The 15,337-nt window shown below is 44.3% G+C and overlaps 1 protein-coding gene across 2 annotated transcripts in view; it reads right to left on the bottom strand.

The window, feature by feature from the left end:
• The window catches only part of tns3.2 (tensin 3, tandem duplicate 2), a 258,371-nt gene that overhangs the window by 107,999 nt on the left and 135,035 nt on the right, over positions 1-15,337 (bottom strand). For both annotated transcript variants that reach the window (XM_084308688.1, XM_084308687.1), the window contains exons 14-16: positions 12,160-12,290; positions 5,583-5,700; positions 4,237-4,305 (exon numbers count right to left, since the gene is read on the bottom strand). In XM_084308688.1, coding sequence (XP_084164814.1) covers positions 4,237-4,305; positions 5,583-5,700; positions 12,160-12,290 — 318 coding nt within the window. The remainder of the gene's footprint in view (positions 1-4,236; positions 4,306-5,582; positions 5,701-12,159; positions 12,291-15,337) is intronic.

Here is a 15,337-nt window from a genome sequence, read left to right on the forward strand (position 1 = left end):
TTGAATTAGAGTATTAAAACCATATTATAGAAAATATTAATTGATTTTAAAAGTGACGAGATGCCTTAAAGCATGTGATTAGTACTATATTCTATTGTGCTATATTTCATTTGGTTTATTTAAAGTTGTACAGCCCTGGCCTATATTTTATTTCATAATTATATTATTCTATTGTGCTTAACTTGGCACATATATCATTTAATTTTACTCCACCTCTTTATTGTATTATCTGTCTGTTAATCTCTGTCCGCTAATGTTGCACCGATAATGTCCAAAGCAAATTGCTTGTATGTGAAAACTACTTGGCAAATAAAGACCTTTCTGATTCAGATTTATAATCACACCAGTGTCACTGAGCAGAGCTGGTACAGGGTGGGCCGGTGTCACAGGTGTCACTCCATTACAGTCGTTATGTCCCAGAACATTGTGTCCCAAAATATACAGAGTGTTTCCGTGGAGCTGCGTTGCTAGGGAACTAGCTTGGGACTACACTTAATTTCCTGTTACTGTTTGCTAATATCAACACCTGACAGGAAGTCAAATCTAGTCCATTTAGAGTGTTTAGATAATGAAAAGTGTTGAAACCTTGAAATAAGCACAATATTGATGGGTGTAATGAATCAATCACTCAATCAATCAATCAATCAATCAATCAATCAATCAATCACCCGACATCATCAAATCCTTGGTAACCACTACTAACCTTGCTGTCTGTTATGTACAGTATGTTCTGAACTCCACGATAGCCAGCAGGATCTGCTTTGGCATAGTCTATCTATACGCACATATTCCACAAAGCATTTAGCGGCAAGATGATACATAAACCAACCACTATTACTAAATGTGGAGATCAACTGTTATATATCGTATAGCTTACGCTCTGCTCCATTGGAACTATCCCTTTATCCAATCTAATAATGAATAATTTTCTCCACATGCACACACCCATCCGCCTGGCCACACCCACATCCGCTCCTCTACATAAGCGGGGTCGTGGCCACACCATCAGCTCCTTCCCTATTTTCACCACAGAAAAAGTGCCTGTATACACCACTTTAAGTTTAGTGCCGAAATAGTTATTGGAGAAGAGGAGCTGCGTTGACATTGTAGCTTTGTTTTCTCTCTCACTATTTTTCGAGGAAATACAGCGATGATGTCTTCGCCACCGGAGTGTCTAGAAGATGATGACCATTCTGACCTCCACCGGCGCTTCGCATTGGGGCGCGTGTCGCTGAGAAATCCCCGCCAGCATTGTCTCCGGCTCTGCAGCTGGATACTATGCTTGGGAGGCGGTCGGCTGTGTGAGGGCTGACGGCCTCTCTGGGCGGGTGATGTTTTTTGCGACGCGGGCGCCAGGTGTGTCAGTTGTGGTGGGACATCTGCACAGCTTACGAAGGTCGGCTCCAGGCTAGAATCCTTTTCGCTGCCCCTTAGCGGCATGGAGGGGGTTCTAGTCTGATGCCCCAGGATAACATTGGCTCCTCCTCAGTGAAGTCGTAGCTTTGTTTTCCTGGGACCGTGATTCCGAATCTGCGGTTCAATTCCCCGGGTCTCTGGACAAACGGATACCCTCTGCCGCCGCGCTGGCCCCGCTTTTCAAGATGAAAAACACCCGGCGCGAGTGGGGTGAGCTTGGTGTTTCGTTATGAGAATACCTCTGAGCTCAGGTCGGCTGCAGCCCGTGTACAACGAGGGGCTTGCTGCCGATACCGCTGTGTCTGGTAAACGCTGTTCTGTTCTGTGTGTTGCCTTTTTTCTTCGGATAAGAAGAGGAAAAGACAGCGGCTGTCTGAAGTGTTGGCCTGTATTGCTATTTCTCACGTTGTACAGCTTTCAGTAGTAGCCGCTTAGCTTGCCACTGCGTTAGCTGGCGGCTATGCTCGGCTAGAAACGTTAGCTTGATGCTATCAGTTAGCCTAGAGTTAGCTGTTTAGCTTATGCTACAACCATTGGCGCTAGCCGTGAGGATAGCGGGCCCTGGCACTCTGACTATGGCGTCATCTCTGGCAAACGATGTCGTCGGGCCTGCGCCATGACCGGCCGCAGGAGGGGGGAGTCACGCCGGAGCAAGGCTCCAGCCATTGCCTCTTCTGGCCCCGCCAGCGAGAGGCCTTGTCAACGTGGTAGACCAACCTGTGTTACGGCCTTTCGTCCTGCGTTCGTTCGTGCAGGTAAGATGTCCATTGGACATTACCCCACTCTTCCTTCCTCCCCCTCCCGAATGTTTTTGGTTAATAACGATGTCTTTGTTTAACAAAACATATGTTACTTCACTACATTTGGAGATACGACGTGTGGTGTGAAAATTGTCTTGGTCGCTTTTGTATAGCTTAGGTTAGCGTTGGCCAAGGCTTGTGTCTTCTCTCTACCTGAAAACAGCGTTATTTTTTACGCTCTGTTTTTTCATTTGGCGTCGTATCAGGGGTGAGGTGGTGAATGGGTGGGTGAAATTATTCCCCGGACAAATTATAACAAAATGTTCCTCAGTTGTAGTGACTGTAAAAATCTATTAATAATTGACCCTTTGCACTGAATAACCATTATGACTCTGTTTTGAAATTGACATACAAGACAGCCTATGTATTTGCAGTTGTAAAGTCAATCCATATCACTTGGAGTGAGAATGTGAAACGTCACAATAAAATACTCAACCTCTACTGTGGTTTTTAACTTTAACTATGGATGAACACAACACTCTCACTTTGCATCATCAGATAATACAGTTTGAAAACATTGTTCCCCTGAAAACCTAAAGTCATATAGTTCTGCGTCTGAGGTGCTCAATGTCATATTTAAACCGGGTATTTTAATTTACCGACTGATGCAACAGCTACAAATGAACACGAGACCCCACAAAGTGTCCTGTTGACATAATGAAACAGGGCAGTCGTTATCAAAAATATTTAATAGCACTGCAGTTAAATATTTCCACAGATGTGTGGAGCACATGTCTCACTGGGCCCTACACGTCCCTCCGGATGCCCCAGCAACGACGGACGGACCCTCCCATCGACCCCCCTCTCCCCTCATGAGCGGGAAGTGAGAGGACATCCTGTGAGCAGTGGTCTCTTCCTCTAAAGCCTCAGGTTCCTTGTTGTAACACAGGACTATTTCTGTCAGACACGCACACACACACACACACACACACACACACACACACACACACACACACACACACACACACACACACACACACACACACACACACACACACACACACACACACACACACACACACACACACACACACACACACACACACACACACACACACACACACACACACACACACACAGTATCAGCTGCACTAATAGGGGTTATGGGAGCCCATCAATCATGCCCCCGGCCAAGGTGTCATGTCCTGCTCTGTAATGGATGTGCGATGTTACGCATCTCGTGTCAACGCTGGCAACGACGATTACTATGTCGATAAAACCCTAAACAATATACAGGTCAGAGGTCGCATACCTATCTGCCTCTACCCAGCTCTTGTGAAACAATTTCTTAGACATACAGCCATGCCCACATTCCTATTCATTCACGTTTATGCATGGGCAACTAGGATGTCTGTCTGTGTGTGTGTGTGTGTGTGTGTGTGTGTGTGTGTGTGTGTGTGTGTGTGTGTGTGTGTGTGTGTGTGTGTGTGTGTGTGTGTGTGTGTGTGTGTGTGTGTGTGTGTGTGTGTGTGTGCGTGCGTGTGTGTCCTGTATATGCCAGGATTCCGACCTGCCATCGAACCTTGTCCGGCACGAATCACAGCTCTAGTGTTTGGGTTAAGACTTTAGCCTTAAAGCCAGCCAAGCAGAACACAGTTGCACTCATAAAATACAGGCAGTCAGTCACACGCGCACACACACGCGCACACACACACACACACACACACGGTTTACTTGGGACATTGTTGCATTGCTTACATTAATTTTACGAAATAAAATTTACTTTATGCTACCTTAACTTTATGAAATACATGTCAAACCCTAACCTTCACCCAGATGACCTTTGCCAAAAAGTACCGACCCTAATCTTAACCATAATCTAACTATGACGCTTACCACTGACACACACACACACACACACACACACACACACACACACACACACACACACACACACACACACACACACACACACACACACACACACACACACACACACACACACACACACACACACACACACACACACACACACACACACACACAGAGAAAGAAAGAAAGAAAAGTAGAGAAAGTATACCTTGTGACGTTCTGTTCAGCTCCCAATGACCCCCTGGTCTGATGTGTGAACACTCTGAGAAAGTCCTGACTGTGGAGAGAGAGAGAGGAGGGGACGCCTGATAAGATTAGAGACACATAACATAACATAACTCCCACAGCATCAGCTGGTCCCGTCACAGCTGGGAGGGTTGCTCTTTACAGATGACTAGTCGTCTGGTGGTGTGAAGCTAGGACTAGCTCACTAGAACACTGAGGCTCACTCCATCTCACATCTCAGTACTTAGAACTTTTTTTGGGAAAGGAATACGCCAAATCTCTGGGAAATTAGCTTATTTCCCATCTACCCTGGAGTTAGACAAGCATATACATAACCTTTTCTTGCATTAGGCTTAGGGAACAGCCGCACCGTTAGCCTAGCTTAGCGTCATTCACTGGAAGTAGGTGTGGCAGTGTAGCCTAGTTCCCAACAGTCACAAAATACACTCCAAATACAACTCCAAAACGTTCCTGTAAACATGTTGTGACCTGTGTATTTACCGCGTGGAGAAATACTTTTTTTTAAATTTATATTTTTTTGTTTTCTAAGCAGATACTGTATATACTCGGAATTCTTTTTTGCCCAACCACTGCTGCCTGGGTGCAGTGATTTCATCACCTCAAAAGCCCAGTTTAATATTTTTTTTAATTTACGAGTATATATCTGCTTAGAAAATAAAGATTTCCAAACAAATAAATGTATTTCTCCACGTGGTAAATACACAGGTCACAACATGTTTACAGGAACGTTTTGGAGTTGTATTTGGAGTGTATTTCGTGACTGTTGGGAACTAGGCTATACTGGCACACCTACGCTAAGCTAGGCTAACGGTGCGGCTGTTCCCTAAGCCTAATGCATGCACAGAGAAAAAAAGGGTATGTATCTGCTTGTCTAACTCCAGGGTAGATGGCAAATAAGGTACGTTCCCAAAAAGTTGGCGTGTTCCTATTGTGCCCATTATCTCAAGATGTGCAAACCTACCAATATGTCTAAAGTAAACTTATTTCTGAGTAATAATAATAACTTTAATAACAATAACAACTGTATTTATATATAGCACCTTTCATACATGGATTGCAGCTCAAAGTGCTTCACAGCAAATAGCATAAAATGAACATAGACATAACATTTTCATAAAGTTGACAGAAAGTAGTAATACAGAAAGTAATCACTTTATTTATTTATTTTATCATTATTATAATTGTATCATTATTATTATATTATTGTTAGTATTTATTATTATTATTTTATTATTATTATCATCTATTTATTACAATAATAGGCTAGCTTTAATGACATGCAATCTGCTACTGTCTGACCCTGCTTACCATAGGGTGTTGCGGGAGATACAGGAAATGAGGGAGTAGGCGGGACAATGTCACAGCTGTCCGTCAACGAAGTCCGTCCTCCGTAATCCACGCTGTCCATCCCGGTGAGACGCCCGTGCTGTGAGGAGAAGAAGACAGAAGCAGGAGGGACAGACACAGGACAGGGGTTTAGAAATGAGGCTGTCCAAGAGGACAGAACCAGACACACAGGAAAACATGCATGTGCGTGCACACACCTATGCAAGTACATGCACACAAATACAGGAAAACACACATACGCGCACACACACACACCACACCACACACACACACACACACACACACACACACACATCACAAGTCTTGTGATCAGCCTGTGTTTCAGTGTTTTGGGGTAAACAGTCGGGCCATTCATGCCAGCCTGCCATGAGAACAGTTCAGAGAGAGAGAGAGCAGAACAGAACCAGGCCAGTGGAGACACAACACAGAGACACAGAGACACAGACAAAGTCACAGACACAGAGACAGACACAGAGACACAGAGACACAGAGACACAGAGACACAGAGACACAGACACAGAGTCACAGACACATAGACACAGACACAGACACAGAGACACAACACAGAGACAGATACACAGAGATACAGAGACACAGACACACAGAGACAGAGACACAGAGACAGAGATACAGAGACACACAGAGACACAGAGACACAGAGACATAGACACAGAGATACAGAGACACAGACACACAGAGACACAGAGACATAGACACAGACACGGAGACACAGAGCCATAGACAGACACACAGAGACACAGACACACAGAGACACAGAGACATAGACACAGACACGGAGACACAGAGCCATAGACACAGACAGAGATACAGAGACACGGAGACACAGAGACACAAAGACACAGACACAGAGCCATAGACACAGAGACACAGACACAGAGACACAACACAGACACAGAGACAGATACACAGAGATACAGAGACACAGACACACAGAGACAGTGAGACACAGACACAGAGATACAGAGACACAGACACACAGAGACACACAGAGACAGACACAGAGACACAGAGATACAGAGACACGGAGACACAGAGACACAGAGACACAGACACACAGAGACACAGAGACAGAGAGACACAGACACAGAGATACAGAGACACAGACACACAGAGACAGAGACACACAGAGACAGAGACACAGAGACACAGAGATACAGAGACACGGAGACACAGAGACACAGAGACACAGAGACACAGACACACAGAGACACAGAGACATAGACACAGACACAGAGACACAGAGACACAGAGCCATAGACACAGACACAGAGACACAGAGACACAGAGCCATAGACACAGAGACACAGACACAGAGACACAGACACAGACACAGAGACACAGAGCCATAGACACAGAGACACAGACACACAGACACAGAGACACAAGCTGTGGAACACTTCACCTGTGGACACCAGGGCAGGGAGGCTAGCTCACTGAATATTCTCAAAAGCAAGCTAAAAACGTATCTCTTCACCTTTTAACACATTCTGCCAACTTTGCATGCACTACACCCACACTGTCATTATTGTATTGTCAATGAGAGCTTATTTTATTGTAGTTTATGCTGCTATTCTAATGCTATTTCTGATGATTTTGTTGTATTGTTCTTGTCTGCATCGCTTGTACCCTTTTTCTGATCTCATTTTATGTCTATCTTACTACAGTGAAGCACTTTGGGTTGCAATCCTTGTATGAAAGGTGCTATACAAATATAGGTTCTAAATGTAAGTGTAACTGAGGGGTACAATTCCCTGACTGTATTGATAAGTATGGTATCATTAAACCACTACGCCCCTGGTGCGTGACTCCCTCGACCCCCTGCAGTTTGCATACCAGGCAAACATCGGGGTGGAGGATGCCATCATCTACATGCTCCACAGAGCGTACACGCACCTGGAGAAGCCGCGCAGCTCAGTGAGGATTATGTTCTTTGATTTCTCCAGCGCCTTCAACACCATCCAGCCGTCACTGCTAGCGGAGAAGCTCTCTGCGATGCAGCTGGAGCACGGCTTGGTGGCCTGGATCAAGGACTACCTCACTGAGAGGCCACAGTACGTCAGACTAAAGGACAGTCAGTCTGACGTACTGGTGAGCAACACCGGCGCCCCCCAGGGAACTGTGCTGTCACCCTTCCTCTTCACCCTCTACACCTCAGACTTCTGCCGCAACTCCAGCGGGTGCCACCTGCAGAAGTTCTCAGACGACTCCTCCATCGTAAGCTACATCACCGACGATGATGAGGAGGAGTACAGAGCCCTGGTGGAGAGCTTCGTGGGGTGGAGCGACAGCAACCACCTCCAACTCAACACCAGTAAGACCAAGGAGCTGGTGGTGGACTTCCGGAGGGGCAAGAAGAGGCCCCCCCCGATTCCCATCTCCATCCGAGGGGTGGATGTGGAGATGGTGGACTCATACAAGTTCCTTGGGGTACACCTGAACAATAAACTGGACTGGTCGGACAACACAGAGGCCCTCTACAGGAAGGGACAGAGCAGGCTGTTCTTCCTGAGGAGACTCAGGTCCTTCAATGTGTGCAACAAACTGCTGCAGTCTTTTTACCAGTCTGTTGTGGCCAGCATCCTCTTCTATGCTGTGGCATGCTGGGGAGGCTACATCAACTCAAGGGACACCAACAAGCTCAACAAGCTGGTGAGGAAGGCTAGCTCCGTGGTGGGAGTCGAGCTACCTAGACTTGAGGTGATGGTAGAGAGGGGGATGATAAGGAAGCTGGATGCCATCATGGAGAACCCCTACCACCCCCTCTACGACGAGCTAGTCAAGATGAGAAGCTCGTTCAGCCACAGACTCATCCCCCCCCGACACTCAACTAACCGCCTCAGACAGTCCTTCATACCAGCGGCCATCAGGCTCCACAACAGTGGGCAGCGACTAGCAGCCTCCAGGCCCCACAACAGGGGGCAGCGACAGCGACTGCTACCAGACATTGACCTGGGACTTATAGGAACCCAAGGGGGACAAAGTAGACTACCCTGGTACTTTGATTAATGTATACTCAGTAGATAGTAAATTATAACACTACCTCATGCATACTGCACCTTATGTGACACTGTGAATAATGTGAATATTCCTCAGCTAGTCAGATAGTAAATTATATTGACCATATTGATCAAATTGTTTACACTGCCTGTGTTGTCTTTTACTACCTGTATACTGTGTTGTTTTACTACCTGTACCCCTCCCCCCCATGCTGCTATGATGCCTGAATTTCCCCAAGGGGATCAATAAAGGAATATCTTATCTTATCTTATCTTATCTTATGTACTTTAATTACTGGCCATACAGTACACGATATATGAATATGATGAACACTTCCCACAATGAAATCGGTTCCACACAAAGGTATAATCAAGTATTTAATGGAGCAAAAGGTACATAATATACTTTACATTATTCTTTGAATGCACTTGTAAGGCAAAGGAATGTGCGTAGGCAAATCAACAATGAATGTCCATTCTCTGGTTACGCAGGAGGTAATTATACAACCTGAATCTTAGGGAATTATATCTATGGTACACTAGTAATATAGCGGGAGATACTGGAAGGGTCCCCCTGGTTGTAAGCCAGCAGGGGTAGAAGATCTGTCGGTAGTAGAGAGTCTGGTCAACGATGACTAAGGAGACTCCAGGTACAGGAGCCGGTGCAATAGCCTCTTGATCCACAGACGAATACAGTTGTTCTCCGTAGACTGTAGCTCCACAGTGAAGAAAGCTAGTCGGCCTCAGGCTCTCTGAGGCGCCGACTCGACTTGACTCCTCGCGGGGTACATCCAACTTGTGCAGGCGTCGGCGATTATCCGCTCCATAAATCACAGGACCAAAGCAAATATATTCCAGCCGCAAAGGGCTATGTAGTCGTCGGGTAGATTAATCCAGTGTACATGTCCATACGGTTCTCGTCTAGGTCTCCTCGGGTGAAAGCGCCATGTGGTCAGCCCAGCCTGGATAAGAACTCTAGCTAATACGAGGAAGCGTTGGAGATGCTGGTCACTGTAGAACTTTAACCGCACGATACACTATACACAAATAGACTATTATTGACTTAATAGAAATATGTCGCACTCGACGGTATAGCGCCAAACTCTGACAATTCAGTTATTAATTCGCACGCGGTCTCAATGCTCTATTCTGGGGCCAAACAGGCCATACTTCACCGCACGTTGTATCGTGGGTGAGGCTTCAACTTATTGGTAACTCTTAGACTAAGTGCTTCTGTATTCACCTGCGCCGTATTTATATGCACGGTGAACAAACTAGTGCCAATCTCATTTCTGTCGCGTATCCCTGGGCAAGGCCGGGCATGTCCAGACATGTCTTGACGGTGACTTTGAACCTGACTCCGGAGGCCGGTCCCTGGCGCCGGTGGACCGCTGTCCAATAGGAGAATGAAATATTATGGTCTGTAGTAGGCTAAAGGGATATTCCGTGTATATGTACAAGGAATATACAAGGGATATCAAACGATATACAAATACTATGCAATATATATCAATAAATAAATATATATATTCGGTTTAATCTGATCCTTCGTAACAGTAAGGTTTGAAGGCGATATGCCATTGAGTTGGATATCCAATGGATAATGGATTGTTTATTTATCTTGGCTCGGCTGGGATGTTAAGTACCTTTTTTTATTATCAATGGGCTATTAATGGACTTGAAAATGCTCAAGGCTTCCAAGGACAGTATGAATGTGGACGGCCACGTATAAATGTAATGCACAGTGTATTGTAAAAGTATTATTTTCCCTCCATACATACTGTTTTTGTGTCAACTAGTCAACCACAATATCACATAGTCCCACCACAAGATTTACCAAGCAGACACAACACTGCCGCAGTCTGAATAAGTTCTATATACCTACTTATATACCTGCATATAACCCATATAACTCAGTATGATAGCATGCACAATAATGCTGTATATACGGTATATATATATTTATTATTTATTCTTACCGTATATATATCTATCCACACCTAACTCTACATACCTACCTGCATATAATCCGTTTTACGGATTATTACGGATTAAGAGTTGTACCCTTCCTGCTGACCTGCTGTACAGAACTTGTAAGTCACTTAGATCAGTGGTTCCCAAAGTCGGGGTCGCGACCCAAAGGTGGGCCGCGAGCAGCCACGGGTGGGCCGCGAGATGATTTAAAAAAAACAAAAAAAAAACAAAGAAAAATAAAAAGAAATATTTTTTTTATTTTTTTGTTTTTATTTTTTATTTTTTTTTGTCAGGCCACTGAACTTAGAAGCAGGCCAGGACAGTGTTTCTAGTTGTATTCTAAAATGTGACTATATGGTTTTATATTAACTTAATAAATAAACAAAAACGAAAAATCTACTTATTTCAACGAACATTTCAAACTAAATAACAGATTATGCACATAAAACGCTGAAAACAACCGAAGCAACAATAGTATTTTAATGAGGCTATTATTATTATCATTATTATTTTGCAACAAGTTAGCCCTCTCATAAATAGCACATATAAATGAATAACTAATTTGAACTAACTTAATAGGATTGAAGTGATATTTGGCTTAAAAAATCGGTCGCCTGGCAAAAAAAAAAAAAAAAAAGCCTGACGATGTGCATTGGGCCGCGGCTCTCTGACGCCTTATTTTCTGGGCCCTGGCCTGAAAAGTTTGGGAACCCCTGACTTAGATGACTAAATGTAAATGTAAATGTACATATAAATACTACAACTCTGGACTCCCGGAGTCAGCATTGCCTTGGCTTGGGCTGATCGCTATACTAACTCGTTTGGCTGGGTTAGGGGGAGGGGAGCCGTGGGTGGGAAACTGGCGTTGTGGACAGCGACGCCTACAGGTCAGGTCTGGACGCTTGCTCAGCGGAGGCAGGACTTGAGGAAGGCAGCGTGACCTCCCACGCGTTACACTTCACCAATGAGAGCCCTCGCTGCCAGGTGAGAAGAGAGCCACTGGCTGTCGCCCCACGTGTCGGAGGAGGTGTGCGGATACTTCAGGGTTCCCTTGTACCGACCAGTAGGAGAACATGCGCACAACAACCAGGTAGGGGAGGGGGGGAATTGGCACAACGACAAAAAAATTGGGACGGGGAGAAAAACAGAGAAAAATCGGAGAAAGAGAGATAAAAAAAAAAAAAAAAAAACTACAACTCTGTACATACATCTGATTAGCACTAGTACTCCGTAGTACTAATTTATCCATTTTACACCCAGTTTAATCACCTGTACATTGTATATTACTATTGCACTTTACTGTTACATTTGCACTCTGGTTGGAAGCCAAACTTCTTTTCGTTGTACTGTACTTGTGCTGTATGATGACAATACATTTGAATGTAATCTAATCTAACAGTATTTAATCCCTGTGGGGACCCGTGTCCTCTGCTCCTGGCCCATCCTGAGTCAGCGTCACTCACGCCTGTCACCACCACTGATCACTCTATAAGAAGAACCTTTTGGGTGCAGTGCCTGCCACTGACATGAGGGGGCGCTGTGTTTACCGGAGAGGACAGGAGGTTGGGACTGTGGATGGGGGAGTTCCTGAACGTCTGAGCTCCGCCTCCTGCCCAGCCTGGACTGCGGAGGCCGGAGTAGTCTGTGACATCACTGACCTGCCTCTGCTGCTGCCAGCCTAGAGAGAGAGAGAGAGAGAGAGAGAGAGAGAGAGAGAGAGAGAGAGAGAGAGAGAGAGAGAGAGAGAGAAAGAGATGTGGGGTGAGAGTTGGAGAGCGAGAGCGAGAGCGAGAGAGAGAGACAGACAGACAGAGAGAGAGAGAGAGAGAGAGAGAGCAAGAGAGAGAGATGTGGGGTGAAAGTTGGAGAGAGAGAGAGAGAGAGAGAGAGAGAGAGAGAGAGAGAGAGACAGACAGACAGACAGATCAGTTAAAATATGTGTTTTTTTACATAATATTTTGGTATGGGTGCGGTGCAATGCGAAATATGCACATAAAAGCAATGATAAAATGATTTTCATATGGCCTGCCTGGCAGCGGAAGCCTTCTGACCAGTACATGTGTGAGACAGATGAAAAGGATGCCAGTCATAGTTGGTTGAAAACCCTGTTTCAAAAAGGTCAACATTGCAGGAATACATTAAAACTGCTGTATCGTCAGTAGTATCCAGTGAAACATCTGTCTGTTGTCGGATCTTCAACAGAACTACTGCGAGCAGTCGGCCTCGGACAAGAAGTGGGGCCTCTTGTCATTGTTGTTTTTATTTAGTGCTCTTCTTTATCCGTCTTGTGTACGGTTCTCTTTCCCTTAAATACCTCTCAGTTGTAGCCTGGCTCATCGGCGTATTTAGACCACTTTTACTGGGGCACGTGCCCCAGTATTGATCAGCTGTGCCCCAGTAAAAATGTCCCCAGAAAAAGAAAAAAAAGGCATAGTAGGCGTTTCGCAGTCCCGAGGCGATAATGGAACGTTCGTCCCGCGTCCCGCTGCAACAGAACAATGTCCCGCATTTCAAAGATCATGGTAAAAACAATAATAATTATGTTTTAAATGTTGTTCATTTAATGCGACGTCTGTGTCAAAAACCAATGCACAGCCGAGCCAAGCAGCTTGAGCTGTCAACCCGAGCTGTCAGTGTGGCGCGCAGATTTCAATGTTTACTAATAGAAGTGAGACTCATTGGGCTTGGCTAATTTTCTGTGAAGAGCATATAAAATAACACGTTTTCATTGGGTGCACTATACACTGGGCCCGAACGTGTGGAAATTGTAGGTGAAAACAAGTAAACATGGTAAATATGAAGCAAAAAGGTTCACTGTGTACCTTCACTGTCTGCCCCCACCTTGTTTCATTCATACTGTTCATACATACATTTTTTATCACAAAACAACTAGCACTTGTATTTATAAATGTGATCTAGCTGAGATAAATGGCTAATATTAACAATACTGTCTATATTGGTTGTAATTGAGATAACAGTTAACATATGTTAAGTATTAAGTATTTTTACATAAATGGTTATGGCTTTATTGTTTTAAAATCCCAATAATGTTGTGGGTTCACCAGACAGAGACACACACATATTGGGTGAGTAACCAAAAACGCGTACACCACACAATATGAATATTACTTGTATGACATGTATCAGCATGTACACATCAAATTAAAACAAATAAAGAACTGGCTATTCATCTACTAATCCTATGGATTATTGAATTATTAACACTTCACTGCTAATAATGCTCAGGAAAAGATGGCTGAAAAGACTTCTATTAATGCAGTGATTTTATCAGCTTGGATACCAAGATTGATGGTTACCTGCAATGATGTGGTGGCTGAGAAGGTAAAGCATCTACAGTTTAATAAGATTAATAACAAAATGTGCTATATATAGCCTACGGTCTGCGTTGAATATGAAATAAATGCATCTAAATTATAATTTTTTTCTTAAAAAAAAACAAGCTCAATCAAAAGATTCTACATGATTCCAAAATAGTGAAGAAAATGACTTTAGGAAGAACAAAGGCAGAGGCTCTGGTCAAAGACATCCTTGCTCCAAAGGCAGTGGGTGATGTTCTCAAGGCCTTAACATCAGACAAACCGCTCCCATTCTCCATACAGATGGATGCATCTAACCTAACCCTAACCCTAAAACCGAAATAAAGTAAAAAAATCCGCCCATTTTCGCCCCAAAAACGCCCAAAACCGCCAAAAAAAATGTGGCATCCCTAAGTGCCCCCCTGTGCCCCAGTACAGTGCTTGGTCTAGATATGCCCCTGGCCTGGCTACTTCTTCTTTATCATTACAGTATCTTGCTCTAGTGATCTCTGATAATAAAAGTAACACATATTTTGAGAAGAGCAACCCCATCTCCGCCTCCTTATTACCTTAATGGACTCAACTTCCTACCTTGAATTGTAACAGTCTGCACGTTCTGCATTGCTCTTGATCTGCAAATTTTGTGCTCATTTTATGTCTGTTTTACTGCTGTGAAGCACTTTGAGCTGCAATTGTATGTCTCCTCTCTCCTTGGCATATTATCTCGAGAACCGTTCATCCGATCCACTTCACACTTGACGGGTGTATCGCTGAGGAGTGAGGACACACAGGATTGCAGGGTTGAGTGTGAAGTCGATCGGTTGAGTGGCTCTCGAGAACACTGCAAGCAGCACTTCCGGGGGTCAAGCAATCTGCCCGCTCCGAATTTATTATTTATTATCATTATTATTTATTTAGAACAATTTGTTTATACAATATTGCAGCGAGTGTTGTCTGGATTTAGCTTTGTAAAGTGTAACAACACTTGCAACCGTTTTTGGCTTGCCATTGCGCCGACTGCTTTGTTGTTGCCTAGAGATAAGAGTCTATTGTGTGCGTGAACGTTGACATGAACGTGCGGCAGACTTCATACAGTAGGTTTCGTTTCGCGGTAAACGAAACGTTGACGTCATCGACCTGAGGGGGCAATGCATCAAATTAGGATTTCCTGATTACAGCAACATCACACACAGTGACAGTGATTGTCATTATGGTCTGTCTGGCCAAAGGCTGTTAGTTCAACAAGTCTCCCTGTAGGTGCCTAAATGCCTAGTCTGGTAATTAAGAGTAATTTCAGTTAATAGAAAAGCATTTTGGCCCTGTATTTCATAGGATAAATAGATAGATATTATTACTACAGAAGTAATATCTAAGACAATCCATGTCTATCGGTAAGAATGTTTTCTTT

Source organism: Notolepis coatsorum (genome assembly GCF_963971535.1).
Source record: "Notolepis coatsorum genome assembly, chromosome: 2".
NCBI lineage: Eukaryota > Metazoa > Chordata > Actinopteri > Aulopiformes > Paralepididae > Notolepis > Notolepis coatsorum.